Raw genomic sequence first — 17,254 nt, 5'->3', positions numbered from 1 at the left:
GGTTTGCTTTTCTAGACTTAATAGGTATTATGCCCTCCAGGGTAACTATGGTAGCTAAGTAAACCATTTGGGCATCATCACATTAATACCAGCAAAGATATTATATTTTCTAAATGAAAATGTAGCCGAACAAATATATGACTATCAAATGTTATATTGTATGTGATATTGTAAGTCCTCGTTCCCCGAGGGCGGAGATCCGTGTCGGTGTTATTTATCCTTGCTTTGTCTGGCCCCGATTCCATGACGTGCATCTATCGTGATATACTAGTGTCTGGATTACTGCTGATTCGACAACCTACATGCAACGTGCTATATCTGGATTATTGTTGAATCATCAACTTACATCCCCTGTAATATAACAGGATTAGTGCTGACTCATCTACTTATACCCATCTTTTTTTATCTATTTATATCCACTAAGACAAAATTGTTATGGATGAGCAATTTGTTCATCCATAACAATTTTGTCTTAGCTACCATTCCAACTTCTAAATGCCACTCAAAGAAGTTATTTATATCCACCTTGATATACCAGATTTATTGCTGTCTCATCAACTTACACCCCCTGTGAAATACTGGGATCAATGCTGACTCGTCTACCTATATCCATCTTGATATACATGGATCAATGCTGACTCATCTACTTATATCCACCTTGATATACCTGGGTTATTGCTGATCTACATATATCCACCTTGATATACCAGGGTTATTGCTGATCTACATATATCCACCTTGATATACCTGGTTTAATGCTGTCTCATCAACTTATATCCACCTTGATATACCAGGATTATTGCTGACTCATCAACTCACGTTGATGTGGAAAGATGGAACAAACTACACGTGTTCTATTACCGCTAAGTTCTTAATTAGGGATCGACCATTTGATATTCTGTGGGGGTGGGGAAAAATATAAAAATATAAATTGACCTCGATAATTCTTGAAAACAACTACAATTATGTTTCAGCCGGCTGAAAAGAAATTAAATTGACTGCCACAAAAATTACATTGTTGCAATGTGTTTTTCTTAAAAGAAAATTCAGGCTCATGGTTTTAAAAATAAAATAGAATATCTGGTTTGCAGCTGTGAAAATATTTAATTTCGATATAACTATGCAAATAATGGACAAAACGAAACTTCTATCACTGAATAATTATGTCTTGTAAGAAAACCTCTTAAAAGCGATTTTGAATTGATAACCTGGATACATTCATGAGTTATTTTTCAATTACATTTCAAATGGCAATAGGTTTAGCTTTTTTGTTTCTTGTCATAATACATGTTGTTGATTTCAAAATACGATATGTCACAACGGAACACGACAAACGGTTATCCATGCGATAACAGAAGATTCAGACTGCCTTGGAATGTTTCGTCCGTAACATCGTAAGCTCTACACGCTATATACATCGCAGTGTCGCTGTAAGGAGAATATTGCGTAAGTTTCAGCTGGGCTCCGTCTCTTTAAACTGGTCAATGCACCGTGGACATTAAACTGTGGCCTGTTGACTGTCATGCTAAGACCCAACTTACCACATATTGCGCAGGGTAGCTCCAAGGAAAGATAAGCTTGCATGGAACCAGTAACTGTTATAGACCATTTTGCCGAACTGTTTGACTCGTACGTCATATGCACAGGAACTCGTTATTAGTCAATAAATAAAAATATACACCCCCTATATGTTAGTAGAGAACATATAGGGGGGATATACTTTATTGACTGACCAATAACGAGTTCCTGCGACTGGTGACCATCCACCTTCACAGTCAACGTTCATGATTATACTGACCAGTGACCATCCACCTACACTGTCAACGTTCATGATTATACTGACCAGTGACCATTATCATCATCGTCGCAGTCGCGGTGTCGTTGTTGTTTTTATTATCATTCTGCTAGTAATGATTCAACATGATTATGTAAATCCAAATCCACAATCACTGACTCACCATATTGTGGTAACCATATGTCGTTTTTCTGTCTCTATTCCAATGACATTTTTGTAACGTCTGGCATAAATACGCTGTCATCGTAAGTTTTATTTTAAATGGGGCCATTTCTATCGCGCCGTACCTATAATCCCCGTGACCCCGGTATTGTTAATCTGTCTGCCACTGATACAGTCTGACATTACCATAACCGGGCTTCTGACGGGCAAATTACAGTCTATAACATATACATATCAATTTGACCTGAAGAGATGCTATCTTCCTTCAGACAACTCACGTCATCAACCTTCTAACATGGCGTGAGCTAGACCCGGAAATTCGTTCCGACCTAGAAGTCGGATTTTGAAATATGGTGATTGGACTTGACAGTGCTTACACTCTGTGTCTGATATGATCTCTTTTTTTCTGGAATCGGTGCCAGCCAATGATCAACATATGAATTGTGAAATGTGTTTTATAAGCTGCTTTGTCTTCATGTCTCTAATAGAATTGGCACGGGTGAGGGAAACAACAGGAAGATTAAAGGAAACGTCTGGAGGTCATTGAATAATAGGATTTATATAAAGGTCAGGGAAACTGATCTGCATTTTTCTGTTTCATTATTGACAAGTGATATAATGTATATTAATATTCTAGCTGTAACACTGCACTGTGCAGGTACGTGTCGACATGTAAGGCTGTAGTACTACATTGTGCAGGTGTATGTTGGCATGTAAGGCATTGTGCAGGTGTTGTTGGCATGTAAGGTTTTTGTACTACATTGTGCAGGTGTGTGTTGGCATGTAAGGCTGTAGTACTACATTGTGCAGGTGTGTGTTGGCATGTAAGGCTGTAGTACTACATTGTGTAGGAGTGTGTTGGCATGTAAGGCTGTAGTACTACATTGTGTAGGAGTGTGTTGGCATGTAAGGCTGTAGTACTACATTGTGCAGGTGTGTGTTGGTATGTAAGGCTGTAGTACTACATTGTGCAGTTGTGTGTTGGCATGTAAGTATGTAGTACTACATTGTGCAGGTGTGTGTTGGCATGTAAGGCTGTAGTACTACATTGTGCAGGTGTGTGTTGGCTTGTAAGGCTGTAGTACTACATTGTGCAGGTGTGTGTTGGCATGTAAGGCTGTAGTACTACATTGTGCAGGTGTGTGTTGGCATGTAAGGCTGTAGTACTACATTGTGCAGGTGTGTGTTGGCATGTAAGGCTGTAGTACTACATTGTGTAGGTGTGTGTTGGCATGTAAGGCTGCAGTACTACATTGTGCAGGTGTGCAGGTTATGGGCGAGTACTACTCACGACATCTACTCACGCAGGGAAGAACCTCATAGTTCAGCGAGCAGGTGCGTTTTGGTTCAAGATCGCTGACACAAGGTTTTCTTGGACCATGCACACATTGAAAGTTACCCCCAACAGCGTCTTCTCCATACCATGGCGACGGGCTTGTCAGGGGGTATACAGTGACACATTTTTAACGCTTGTTGCTTGTTTGTGAAAATGTCAGGAACTGATAGTTTATTTCTTTATGTCAGTCCAAGATGCCAGAATAATCGGCATCGACACCGGAAACCGATCCCTTCTACCCTCACTGTGTTGCGCCCTCTATCGGGAATGATGGGAACTTACAGCCGTTACCGGCATAAACGGCAACTGCATCCTTGAAAGACGTCATCAACACTGCGTTATTTTGCCTTTTTAGACCCAGTTGATTGATTGATTGTTTGTTTGTTGTTTAACGCCACACTAAGCAATATTCCAGCTGTATGACGACGGTCTGTAAATAATCGAGTCAGGACCAGACAATCCAGTGAATGACATCATGAGCATCGATCTCCGCAACTGGGAAACGATGACACGCATCGATCTAATTGTCGAGCCTGACCACCCGTTCGCCTCTCACGACAAGTATGGGTTGCCGAAGACCAATTCTAACCCAGATCTACACGGGTCACGCCCAGTGCAATCTGTGTCGGCAGATATTCGAGACGGGTCATTCCCTGGCGTTATATATTCATTTGATTAAGTCCTCCTAATCTGCTGCAATCTATAACAACAACTACCACGCACCCGCTGGTGCTTTACCTCCATCCTCCTGCGACGGGTCAAACTAGGTCCCCAGTACCTGATGCTTATCTCAGATGGGAACTTGATGGTCGGGATCGTCTATGTCGGCGTGGGTCGTTGTTCACGTCGTCAGCCCATGGTTTGCCTAGTCCAGAATCAACTTTTTACAGATAATCGTGATATTACTGGAATATATTGGTGACTGCGGCGTAAAACAACACATGTTCCAGGGTCACTGTTCATTTTACTATCACTGCTATTATAATGACACTGCTACTACTTATAGTCTGTATGGCTGCTGCTATATACTTCTGCTGCTTCCGGACCGCCTCCGTGGTCTAGTGGTAGAGCGTCCGCTCGGAGAGCGGAAGGCCCGGGGTTCGATCCCCGGCCGCGTCATACAAAAAGACGTTAAAAGATGGTACTTGTTGTTACCCTGTCTGGCGCTCGGCATTAAGGGGCTAAAACAAGGACTGGTCGGCTCGGAGTCAGTATACTATGTCTGAGTGGGGTATTCATGTTAAACTGCGGCATGGTATCTCAGTGAGCTAGCACTATAAATCGGCATCAGTCCGGACTAGTACAAGCAGCCAAACAAACACACACACGTACATGCACGTCGCTATATAAGTGCAATAATCTTGGACGCGACGTTAAACCCCATTGCACCTCACCTCACCTCTGCTGCTTCCGACAACTGCTGCTACCACCGCTACTGTTACTATTAGTATTACTTCCACTGCTGCTGCTGCTGCTACTAATACTAGGGATGGGTTTTGGAGGTTTCAAGTGTATCAATGTTTTGCAATGCACAAGGCCGTACTGCGATACGTATCACGATATATTCTATAATTCTAAATATTAATTCAGAATCAGACTGATACATAAAGATATGCACTGAAGCTCATTAATGGAACAAAACAAGATGCTGGTACAACATAATGTTTATTCATTCAAAAAATACCCAGCCACCCCGAGGCCCCGGATGCTCGCTCCGGGGCAGCGAAGCCAGTTGAAAGTATATAACATTAAACACATGATAAAAAACAATTTAAAATCATCCGATATATCGGGCGTGAAAAATGATATTGTGATACGTAACGTGGAAGGAATTAACCTCAATTTACCGATATACCGGTATCACCTCACACCCTTAGCTAATACTGATGCTCATGCTTCGGCTGTTGTTACTTACGATATTGCTTGCAACTGCTGCTACTATAAGCTCAGCCTTTCCCCCTGTTGTTATTTGGGCCGACCACTACCACTACTAGTACTACTAATAATGACGGGGATCTCAAATATGTTGTCACGGTATTTTTCTTAAAGATTGTCAAGAAAAAAGAGTTTTAATTGAACAGATTCCGAATCCCATGTTGACTGCCTCACAGTCACTGAACCATATTATTTTCCCCTCCGCCCAGCGTTCCCTTGTAATGCGTTAGCCCTAAATGAAGCAAGTCTAGATTTCCCACAGGTTCTGAATCTCTCAGCCCATTGGGCTCCTTTTCAAAGTAGTTGTTTGTTTCCATCAAAATTCTGCTTATCCAGAGGCAAAGCGTAAGTCTAGATCTCATGTCGTGATACAGAACGTTTAAACGTGACCTGCCACCTTGACCTTTCTCCCATCATGCAATGCAAATTAGCACTGCTCCCGATTGAAGTTCCGTTGTACAATGTTAATTGTCAATGAAGAGATTACATACCAGCACAACATAATCATCAACTAACCAAACAGATGCAAAAACATTTAATGGACGCAGAGAAGATGAAGGAACAAATCATTGATAACAAAAAATAGTACCTGCATGATAATGCTGCACATGCAAGCGCGGATGTACACGCTAACGAGTGGTGTGCTCCACCCCTGCTGGGTGTCACGTGTTCAACATGGCGATTATAAACTGCAGCATTAAAGACACATGTGTCCCGTATGCTCTGTGACGGCGCTTCTGTTTAACACCGGATGATATTGCCAGATAATGAATAAAACATGAGCTGTGCTCCACTGGGATTCAAGGCATCACGAAAGGCGGGACATTGGAGACAAATAAAATTTTCGGTTTCTGTAAATCGTGCAATGTGTATGTTTGATTATTTTCACGTTCTTCTTTAAGTGCTGGCTGCAACAATGCCTGGTGTACTGACACTGTGTCAGCACAGAACAGGGCTCGTGACCAATGAGAAATCACCATTTGATCACGTGGAATATATTTGTGTCCCATGAAGTGCAATTTTTGTCATTCCTGTATAAAGTAATATTCCTTAATGCACCTTAAAAGTATAAGCACATATTCATCTGCCTTCCTTAATCAATAATCGCGATATTTCGTGATTCAATATGTCAAGTGGTGAGAGCCGTAGACATGTCACCGACAAAAGTGTTTCTACAATTATTGATATGTTCTCAATCAGTTTAATTAATACTACATTTATACTAGTACATCAATTGTTGATATCAAATTCTTTAAAATGATGCCATTAATCCCATATTTCGTGTGTGTACACTTATGTAAGTCAAACCATGTTGAGTTAACTCAATTAAAAAATGTTATTCACGAGGTTAAATAAAGATCTTTCTGTTAGGTAAATCTCGAGCAACAAGGAGCCTTCAAATCTATTAAAGGGGCACTGATCTAACGCAATTCCCCGGACTGGTTGTTGCCTTTGTTATTGTTTTTTCCCCCGTGAGTACCCGGATGATACGCAATGCAACTGAGCGTGACCAGAGACTGGGCTACCGTCTGCAAGGACAGCTAAATAAACTTGGAGGCTGGAGGCAATATTTGTTTTACGCATTTTTGCATAAACACTGATTGGTTAACTGTGATCTATAAAGATTTCGACAAAGGGCGCATGTTAATTAATTTCTTCAGCCTAAACAAACAGACAAAAAGAACGGCGCGGCTCATCGGATGTCGTCATTGGAAATACCCCAGATGGTTAAATACACAAAAAGTATCCATGCAGTGAAAGCACTTTCGGATTTCGGATTGCGTCGATAATACGATTACTACTCCCTTGTTGTCATCCACGTTTTCTCGTATAACCCTACACTTGTGTATTTGTCGTCGTTCACTTGATGCTCAGTAGATGAATTTATTACAGGTACAATTAGTGGTAGCACCACTTAGATTACCTGACAAAGGTTCCCATTTGGCATTTATTGTGTCTGGGGTAATTATTCAATCTAAATCCAGGTTTGAAGTGAGGTGAAATATGTGTTATGTAATATGCACATGGCAGCCCAGCAAGAGATGAATGATCAGTTGATTTACTTTTTTTGTAAATCAACGGATCGTTCCTAGTCATCAAAGGATTAACAGAAAATACGTTGATTGATTAATCACTGTTATCTTGCACAGTGGATATGTCAAAAGTGAGTGTTTACGTGTCTAGGTTTACTAAAACAAAGGGAATACACTCATATCATGGCGTGAAGTGCCCATGTAAAAACAACATACTTTGTTCAAAGGGTTAACTGATAATAGGTTGATTGATTGATCATTGATATCTATCACTCAATGGATTTTTTAGGAACCGTGGACGTTATGAATGTTAGTTGTCACGTGGGCTTTCTCAGCCGACCCTTGAGACTTGACACCTATGTGAAACACCTGAAACAATCCAAGTGATCAGTTGAGAAACGAACACGGGTTATAATATCCCGAAACGATATATATCTTTTAAAATATTTGATTGTTACAGCGACAGGTGACATCGAATAAGTTTCTTTGTACAGCTGCAGACGAGTGGGATATTGTTCCTTTGTGTGGATATTCACGGATACATTCCTCGAACAAGGAAGCTGCCTAAAATTTATACACATAAATTTGGTAGGTTGTAATTATGATATTTGCATTTTGTTTTCCTTCATTTGAACCGATAATTCGTTCTTGTTTCTCTACGTCTTGGTTGGGAAATTCTTCAATGCGCGATAGACGATGTTTTCACAGGTCTTTTCCTTTGTAAGCGTGTATATATTACCGTCAATTTGTAAAATGTTATTCTCTCAGGCAATTTATAAAATGTGAAAATATTTCAGTTATTTTGACTAAAAAATCTGTCCAGATTGATTAAGATAATCAAAAGGGCCTACAAACATCACAACAGATTATTATGTAGGATTAGAAGCCAAACAACATAGAAATGTGCTTTACAACGTAACATTTTCAGTCTCTTGGTGATGACATTAAACATCAAAATGTTTGGAATTCGTTATCATAATAATAGGGATGGAAAAGTTTTTCAGTCGATTTTTTAAATAACTGAATATTTAGACGTTTAATAAATATGTTACACATTTTGACAGTAAAATAATATACACACTATAAAAAAAAGCAATGCTCAGGTGAAATATTTACTTTATGTTGCAAGTCAAAATAGTGTAAACGAAAATCGCAAAATTACCAAGCAAGTGACTTATCAAAACTTCGTCACCATTACCGATGCTACCCACAAAGATACCTACATTTCCTTATTATCTCGAAAACTGTATTTCATTTTGTTGATCAATTTGACCATACGCCCTCATTACTACCGGTATCCATAGAAGTGACTAATGCGCTTACGAATGGCGCAGCAGAGGTCGCGAACTAGTCTAGATTTCTGCTATACATCCGGGTACTCACTGGGAAAAAACAATAACAAAGGCAACAACCAGTCCCGGGGAATTGCGTTAGATCAGTGCCCCTTTAACTCCAGGAGCTGAACATCAGACTAGGCTGCTAGAGATGAGAAGGGTATATTATAATGGAATTGGGGTGATCGTTTTAATTAAAAAAACTATGAAGAAGAAAATTATTCAATGAATGTCGCGATTTGCGTTAACAGTGTATATAAACAGGAGAATAACATAAGTAAAACTAGCGAAGTCCAGCCTCTCACGAGACAAATACTATTAAAATAATGGTTATGTATATAAACACACAAAATGATTAAACTAAAGAATAAATAACAAATAAGATACAACAATTAATTCATTTTATCTTGATAGAACGTAAAGAAATACTATGCCGTGATAGGAATGGAATATAGCTAAAAGCGGCGTAAAGAGTTCTGACTGATCTATACATGACCGTCCGGATTCACGGGGTTATGTGGACATCCTATCAGCTGTGTCATTTAACACGCCGTGTACATTTGCCATTTCTTGAAGCAGAATTGTGACTTTTTATATTCGTAAATCAAACGCCTTCTTTTTTAATTTTTTTCTAAACAATGAAATACTAAAAGCATTTCTACATAGATCTATTTCAGTTTTCATTTTCCTCTGAACAATCCCAGGGAGTTAGTTATCTAGGATGATGTTACCGTATTTCGGAAATATACTTTGAACGGTTGATGCGTATCAGTGCCATGCATTGTTTGATACCCTGAAAATTCATTTGAAACCGATACGTCGTGATTAGTCCGGAAGATTTCCTTGCTTCAGTTTACATTTAGCCACGTTAATAGCCTCTGTATCTCCAGGGTTTTGTATATCGTATAACCTGCACTCACCCCTGGGTCCATTCCCGTACACTGACATTTACTCACAGAAATATAGCTGGTCTTATTTCAAAATATAAAAATAAAATCCAAATGGAACCCAGAGCAGTCCTTAATTTCAGCTCCTGCAATCTAGACTTGCCAAATCATTCTAGACTTGAGTTAAACTCCTTTTTACTTTCTTCTCTACGGTCTTGGAGACAGGCAACCATTCCCGTGGTCCTCACGATCTCAGATTACCCGCCCTCGATTTTCATTTGCCAATTTTATTTGCCACGCTACTCAGTCTAACGGACCAATCAGAATGCGAGTTACAAACCAGCATCAGTGTAGGGTTGGCGATATCAGCAACATTGCGACCAGTCCCCTTGATCACGACAGAGATTGCAAGAAATTCAAAATTGAAAAACTGATTAACATATAAAGAAAGGCCTAAAAAATATTTTGGATGGAAAATGATGACGACATGTCCATTAAAACTGGCGGTGGCAAGACCAGAACCTTTTCCTTATCTCGACGTTTAATTGGTCGGCAAAATGTTCATGAAAGGGTGGGAAAGTACGGAAATGCCAGCCCTGGAGATGCAGAGAATGCGTTAATAGATACACAATAAATTTATCTCTTTTAAAGTATAGCTATCTAGGCTTGCCAATTTTATATTTAGACTGGTTTTGATTTAATCAAACACAAAAACATATATTCCGTTGTCAAGGTGCAGATAGTAATGGCCTGTTCTGTTTCTGTAGACAGGAATCCTCCAGAATACAGGGTTTCCGGACTAGCAGGGTATCACTGTCAATGTGTAGTGAGTGAGTGAAAAGGCGGCGTATTGGGCATTCAACAGACCCGTGCGACACACGATCTTAGCCCGTACTTTAACATTGACTTACGAGAGTCGTTATGCTGAGACAACCGTAACTTCCATACCTTAACATAAACTTGCGAAATCCTTGCTCTGATAGTTTTGGGAATCGTTCGTTCTCATTTTGCAATGTGATCCTAGGGCCACGATTGTAACTATGTCACGATAGTACTAAGACACAGTGGTGGTCACGATAAGACCTCTTCGTGAAACGAGGCCCTGATCGTACGCCCAATGCACCTGTCGATTCATTCACTCCAAAACATCTACATATAAACACACTCTGCCACTTACGACATGGGGGATCCTGTTCCGTAAAGCTGATCAGAGCTCCAGTAATTAAACATAGACTTACGACAATTAAAGCTTTTTGGAAAGTGTCCCAGGGCCCTGTTTTACTATGACATCTTAGCCTCGAGACTGTCGTTACAGCCATACTAAGCCATCGACTTACGACAGCCGTAGAGCTAAAGCCTCTTTGTGAAACGGAACCCAAATCAGTGACCGATAGCCTGAGCATCGATCCATGCCATCCGCGATACAACTTGTTTATATATAGAGGTTTTCACGCGAGTGTGTTTGGGGATGGTTAATACCCTGTATGAAGAACATTGCATTTAGCAGGCCTTGACGACCTACATTCATAGTTGCCATTCCTAATACAGGACTGTTACCATCCTCAACACTAAAGCGCCATAACCCCTTTATCATATAATGTCATTCTTAAATCCTGTCGTCGATTATATATTACGTCAGAAGGTCAGTGGTTCGTCAGGCGAACATCCCTGAAGGTCAGTGATTCGTCAGTCGGACACACCTGAAGGTCAGAGATGAGTCAGTCGGACACCCCTGAAGGTCAGAGATGAGTCAGTCGGACACACCTGAAGGTCAGAGATGAGTCAGTCGGACGCCCCTGAAGGTCAGAGATGAGTCAGTCAAACACCCCTGAAGGTCTGAGATGAGTCAGTCGGACGCCCCTGAAGGTCACAGAGTAGTCAGTCGGACACCCCTGAAGGTCAGAGATGAGTCAGTCGGACAACCCTGAAGGTCAGAGAGTGGTTAGTCGGACACCCCTGAAGGTCAGAGATGAGTCAGTCGGACGCCGCTGAAGGTCAGAGATGAGTCAGTCGGACACCCCTGAAGGTCAGAGATGAGTCAGTCGGACGCCACTGAAGGTCAGAGATGAGTCAGTCGGATACCCCTGAAGGTCAGAGATGAGTCAGTCGGACGCCCGTGCGCCATTACCACCCAGATCCCCCTGGGTATGACACAGCTCAGGTACCATTTCATCAAAACATTGACCATCAAATTCACTTTTTAGACACAAACGCATGTTAAGTGGTGCCACGTGGTCCTGTGCACAGGGCACAGGAGAAGGTAGGCAACGTTTGTCGCGGAACAGATTCGTGGTCAGCAGTTTGGCTCCTGAGACTTTCTAGGGCTTCGCTCCAGTCCCACACTGAAGCACGTGTAACACATGTGGTGTAGCTTTAGCCATGTGACATTGTTCGAAACATGCCTCTGTTCACCCAGCAATGAATGGGTTCCATGTAGGATGAGGTGAGTGCCTCACAAACAGCTTGGGTTGTATACTCCCAAGGGAGCTGAGAATAAAATTGAGTATTCTGATCAATGCAGACTAATCCATTGATCGGAGGTAATAATAGATATATCATGGTCTACGTGTATTTGCGCAGTTATAAATTGGCAAGTGCGCCATACAAATTCATAATTTAATTAATTTCGATTGAAAATCGAGAACCCCCAGTGTGAATTTAATCCTAAACCCCACTACAAATTAATTTGCTTAAAGTTTACCTTTGTTAAAAGGGAATCATTACAAACCGCGAACAGTTAAAGTTCTTGTTGAAACCCCTGTCGCCTTTTGAAAGCACGTTTGTTGAAAAAAACCTAATTTCCTAAGAACTTTCATTACTGTTATAGTTTCTCCTAAATCACTGATATCATCTCGCATTTCACGTCTCCTGCTGAGACCAGTAGACGCCATTTTACTCGCTTTCAACCTGCACGAATTGTTGATCTTATATTCTCTTTCAATTTCACACCTTTCCACCCCTTTTTTCATCAAGTGCATTTTTGGTTTCAACTTAAGTGTTGATAATGTTTTGGTTGTTCGGTCGTTGGCTGCCGCGCCATTACAGGAGGTTTAAGAGAGTATGAGGCTTATGACTAGGTGTTAGGAAAATGTTCTAAAATGTCTTTGGCAATAGAAATTAATTTATGGGATACAGACACGAATTCCGCGGATTTAGAGCACCAAATGGCCTTTATGACTGTGATATCAAATAATTCCGAGATCCGCAGACAACGAGGTGCCTGTGTCATTATAGCGTGTTATTCGAAAGCTTTATTGTCTCAGTGCGGTCTTTGCCAAGACAAATGAATTTGGATAAAAAATTCCTTCTATTTTCACGTCAGGGTTTTTTGGTGGAGCCATGTTTTAAAACAACATACTTTTGGTTATTCACGACTGACTCCCCCCCCCCCCCCCCCCCCGTGTTATTGCTGGAACATTGCTAAAAGCGGCGTTAACCCATACTCACTCACTCACTCACTCACTCATTTGGACCAATTATTTCTGATCACCACAGGCTCGTGCGTAGACTAACATCTAGCCTCTGAACATGTGAACATATTTTACACACAGAAAGTGTTGTTAAATTATAGTTATGAGATATAATAAAAAGGAGCCCAGATGATCTCTTCATTTGCAGATTCTGCATTATTCTAGACTTGCTAAACATTATAGATTTGCATGGGCTGTATTGGCTATATTTGTTTCAGGGTCTGTATGATCAGCCCTTGCGCTGGGTCGGCCAAAGCGCCCTGCATGACCTGCACGCTTCTCCTATTGTTAGTGTCTACATAGTCCTGCACCATGAGTGTGGAATATATCTATTTTATGAAGAAAGAAAAAGAATATAGATTTGTATACAAAAGCAAATCTAGCCAGCTCAAGCTGGCTTAGTCTGTCTTACAGTCCCTGATACAAATATATATCAAATACAGCCCATGCAAGTCTATAATGTTTGGCAAGTCTAGATCACTGCAGTATCAGGATGAAGAGAGTCACCGGGCTCCTTTTTATTATATTTGTATTAAGATAACTGAACAACTGTTTTCTTATGTAAGATGTGTTCATTTCAGAGACTAGATGTTAGTCTAAAGCTGGCTCTATTCCACGTCATGTCATTTTAGGGAGGGGACCGGTCGAAATGGCGACCGGTAGTTAGGTCCCTTCCTTATCATATCAAAGAATCTTGATCAGATGACCGCCCTTGTTTACTGTAATAAAACACAGCTGGGCAATGGGGGGAGGCGTAGGTGTGTGGGGGGAGGGGTGGGGTGGGGTGGGGGGTGACCTGGGATGGCTGATCTCTACACGTGGTTCTAATGTATCTGACACACTGAACTGAACAAAGGCCTGATGTTGTGTTCTACGTATGGGCAGCCTTCTGTAAGTGTTTGACTGCATACCCTCGAGTTAACTACAACTGTTGGTATGGAAGGTCGTGCTATTGACGAAGCTGTATCGTTTGGAAAGCAACAGTTACATATTGATCACTTCAGGAATCATCAGAGACAAGTGATTGTAAGTTACCTCAGAGGAAAGGATGTCCTTTTTTGTTCTCCAACAGGAACAGGCAAATCACTTACTTTTGAAATAGCACCATTCGTGTTTCAGAAACTTAATGACTCCAACCATGCTACTGTGATTGTTATTTCACCCTTGGTGGCACGAATGACAAAACAAACAGAGAAGTGTTCATCTATTGGATTGAAATCTGTTTACTTGAAGGGTCAACATGACCCTACTCCTGATGATGATGATGATCTTGTACATGTAATGGACCAAATATCAATTCAGGATATTCAATCTGGTGACATTGACATAATATTTGCAAGTCCAGAGACAGTTCTTGGAACACAGCGTGATGTCATTCAAGACCTGACTAAAAAGAATATTTTGAAGGCAATTTTCATTGATGAAGCACATTGCATTGCAAAATTGTAAGTATAAATGTTATATTTAATGACATGACATGTTGAGTGAGTGAGTGAGTAGGGTTTTACCCAGCTTTTGGCAACATTCCCGCAAAATCACGGCAGAAATGTGCTTCGCACATTGTACCCATGTGGGACATCGAACCCGGGTCTTAGGCGTGACGAGCGAACGCTGTAATGACGAGGATGGTGTTCATATCAGTTACTGGTTTGTCTGAGCCAATTATGTACAGGCTGCGTTGATATACCTGCAATATTGCTGATAGCGGCATGCGACAACATTCACCCATCACTCATTTTCTGTTAAAACAAGTATAAAGAGTGTCAAGATCACTAAATATCTAATTTGTTATTCATAACATGAAAGTTAAAGCACAAAGAGTAACCTTCCAAAATGTACATTTGTCACATAATGAATATATACAATCACTTCTACAATCATCATGAACTTGACACATTGTTGTTCTGAAACAAGGACCGCAGCCCGACATTTTGTAATGGATGTTAATGCCCTTATGAAAAAGGAATGCATACAACCACTGCTCACATCAGCCAAGTTAAAACACTAAAACACTAAAGTTGAGCTTGAATAAATCAGTTACAAACAATAATCATCTAACAACATTGTTTTTTGCAATAGATATGTTGATCTAATTCTTATAGGGAGTTTAATTTCACAAAAGAAATCTGCTAATTTCAAGCTGCTGATTACTGAATTGAAGTTCAACATCAATCAGACATAACACCATCCAGAATATGTATGAATCAGAAACGACAATCAAACCTTAACAGCTTAAGACATTCATAGTGCTCGTCTTGACTAAAGTTTAACTTTAATTGTGTATTTTTTCAGCGGCAAGTGTAACACCGGCGTAAAGAATATTAGAAATGAAAAGGCCTTTCGACCAGCGTATGGAACACTTGGAGAACTCAGGGCACTAGCTCCAGGCATACCAGTGATTGCACTAACAGCGACTGCAACCAAGTCAACCCGAGATGTGATAATTAATGAAATGTGTTTGTCCGGCTGTGAACAAATACTGCTCTGTCCCAACAAAGAAAACATCAAGTACTGGCAGATATCAACCAGTGGCAACATTCGCCAGGATTTTTCATGGTTAGTTGCCCTGTTACGGGAACGGAATCGACAAACACCAAGGATGCTGATATTCTTCCGCAAAATCAAGCAAATAGGTGATCTCTTTGACTTTCTCAAATCAGAGCTAAAACATGATGCGTTTATAAACAATAGTGACGACGGAGTTAACAGTCATAAGAATCGTCTATTTGACATGTTCCACAGCAAGACAAACAGGGAAGTGAAGAAATGTGTGTCCCAGTCCTTCATGGATCCAAATGGTTTCAAGAGGATAATCCTTTGCTCCACATCTTTCAGCATGGGACTTGACTTACAAAGTGTGGAAACCGTCATCCACTATGGTCCAGCCAACAATGTTGAGGATTATATTCAAGAGACAGGACGAGCAGGCAGGGATCCAGAAAAGCAGGCACATGCTCTTCTCATGAACTTTAGACATTGTCTCAGTGGCAGGCGGAATATTTCGGATGAAATGAAACAGTATGTCAGAACCAAAGTATGTCGACGAGTTGAGCTACTGAAGTCATTTGACCAGAACCCTCAACAAATTCAACCTTTGCATAAGTGCTGTGATAACTGTGCCATATCTTGCAAGTGTCTCTGTTACTGCATTGACTCATGTACTTGCAATACTCAATGCAGTGAATGTAGATGGGATATTCTTGAGTTGTACAAGACTTCCCTTGACTCGAGCGATAGCTCATCATCTCACTCAGACTCAGAACATGAAGATCATGAAACATCCAGCGATAGCGACATTGCAACAGGGTCTCGTTTTAGTCACGTGACACTGAATTACACATCGGAAGAAGACTGAAAGGTTCAGATGTCATAGTATGTGCGTCTACTGAAGACTGACGACTTTCAGTAACATTTATTGTGCTCCTTGCAGCATGCAGAGTGCCAACAGACTTGTCCGAGGAGGATGAGTAACATTTAGTGTGCTCCTTGCAGCATGCAGAGTACCAACAGACTTGTTCGTTGAGGATGAGTAACATTTATTGTGCTCCTTGCAGCATGCAGAGTACCAACAGACTTGTTCGAGGAGGACGAGTAACATTTATTGTGCTCCTTGCAGCATGCAGAGTGCCAACAGACTTGTTCGAGGAGGACGAGTAACATTCATTGTGCTCCTTGCAGCATGCAGAGTGCCAACAGACTTGTTCGAGGAGGACGAGTAACATTTTTTGGGCTCTTTGCAGCATGCAGAATGCCAACAGACTTGTTCGAGGAGGACGAGTAACATTTATTGTGCTCCTTGCAGCATGCAGAATGCCAACAGACTTGTTCGAGGAGGACGAGTAACATTCATTGTGCTCCTTGCAGCATGCAGAATGCCAACAGACTTGTTCGAGGAGGACGAGTAACATTTTTTGGGCTCTTTGCAGCATGCAGAGTACCAACAGACTTGTTCGAGGAGGACGAGTAACATTTATTGTGCTCCTTGCAGCATGCAGAATGCCAACAGACTTGTTCGAGGAGGATGAGTAACATTCATTGGGCTCCTTGCAGCATGAAGAGTGCCAACAGACTTGTTCGAGGAGTATGAGTAACATTTATTGTGCTCCTTGCAGCATGCAGAATGCCAACAGACTTGTTCGAGGAGGATGAGTAACATTCATTGGGCTCCTTGCAGCATGCAGAGTGCCAACAGACTTGTTCGAGGAGGACGAGTAACATTCATTGTGCTCCTTGCAGCATGCAGAGTGCCAACAGACTTGTTCGAGGAGGACGAGTAACATTCATTGTGCTCCTTGCAGCATG

The 17,254-nt window shown here is 41.1% G+C and overlaps 1 protein-coding gene across 1 annotated transcript; it reads left to right on the top strand.

Moving 5' to 3' along the window:
• Positions 1 to 11,387: 11,387 nt before the first annotated feature.
• Positions 11,388 to 16,671, top strand: LOC125384126 (ATP-dependent DNA helicase RecQ-like). Its single transcript, XM_048402556.1, has 3 exons — positions 11,388 to 11,455; positions 15,245 to 15,986; positions 16,507 to 16,671. The coding sequence occupies exons 1-3, from the start codon at positions 11,388 to 11,390 to the stop codon at positions 16,669 to 16,671; spliced, it is 975 nt and encodes a 324-aa protein (XP_048258513.1).
• Positions 16,672 to 17,254: the final 583 nt, after the last annotated feature.

Source organism: Haliotis rufescens, unplaced genomic scaffold (genome assembly GCF_023055435.1).
Source record: "Haliotis rufescens isolate VD_foot unplaced genomic scaffold, xgHalRufe1.0.p SCAF_27, whole genome shotgun sequence".
Classification (NCBI taxonomy): domain Eukaryota; kingdom Metazoa; phylum Mollusca; class Gastropoda; order Lepetellida; family Haliotidae; genus Haliotis; species Haliotis rufescens.
This window is presented reverse-complemented; position numbering and strand designations above follow the sequence as displayed.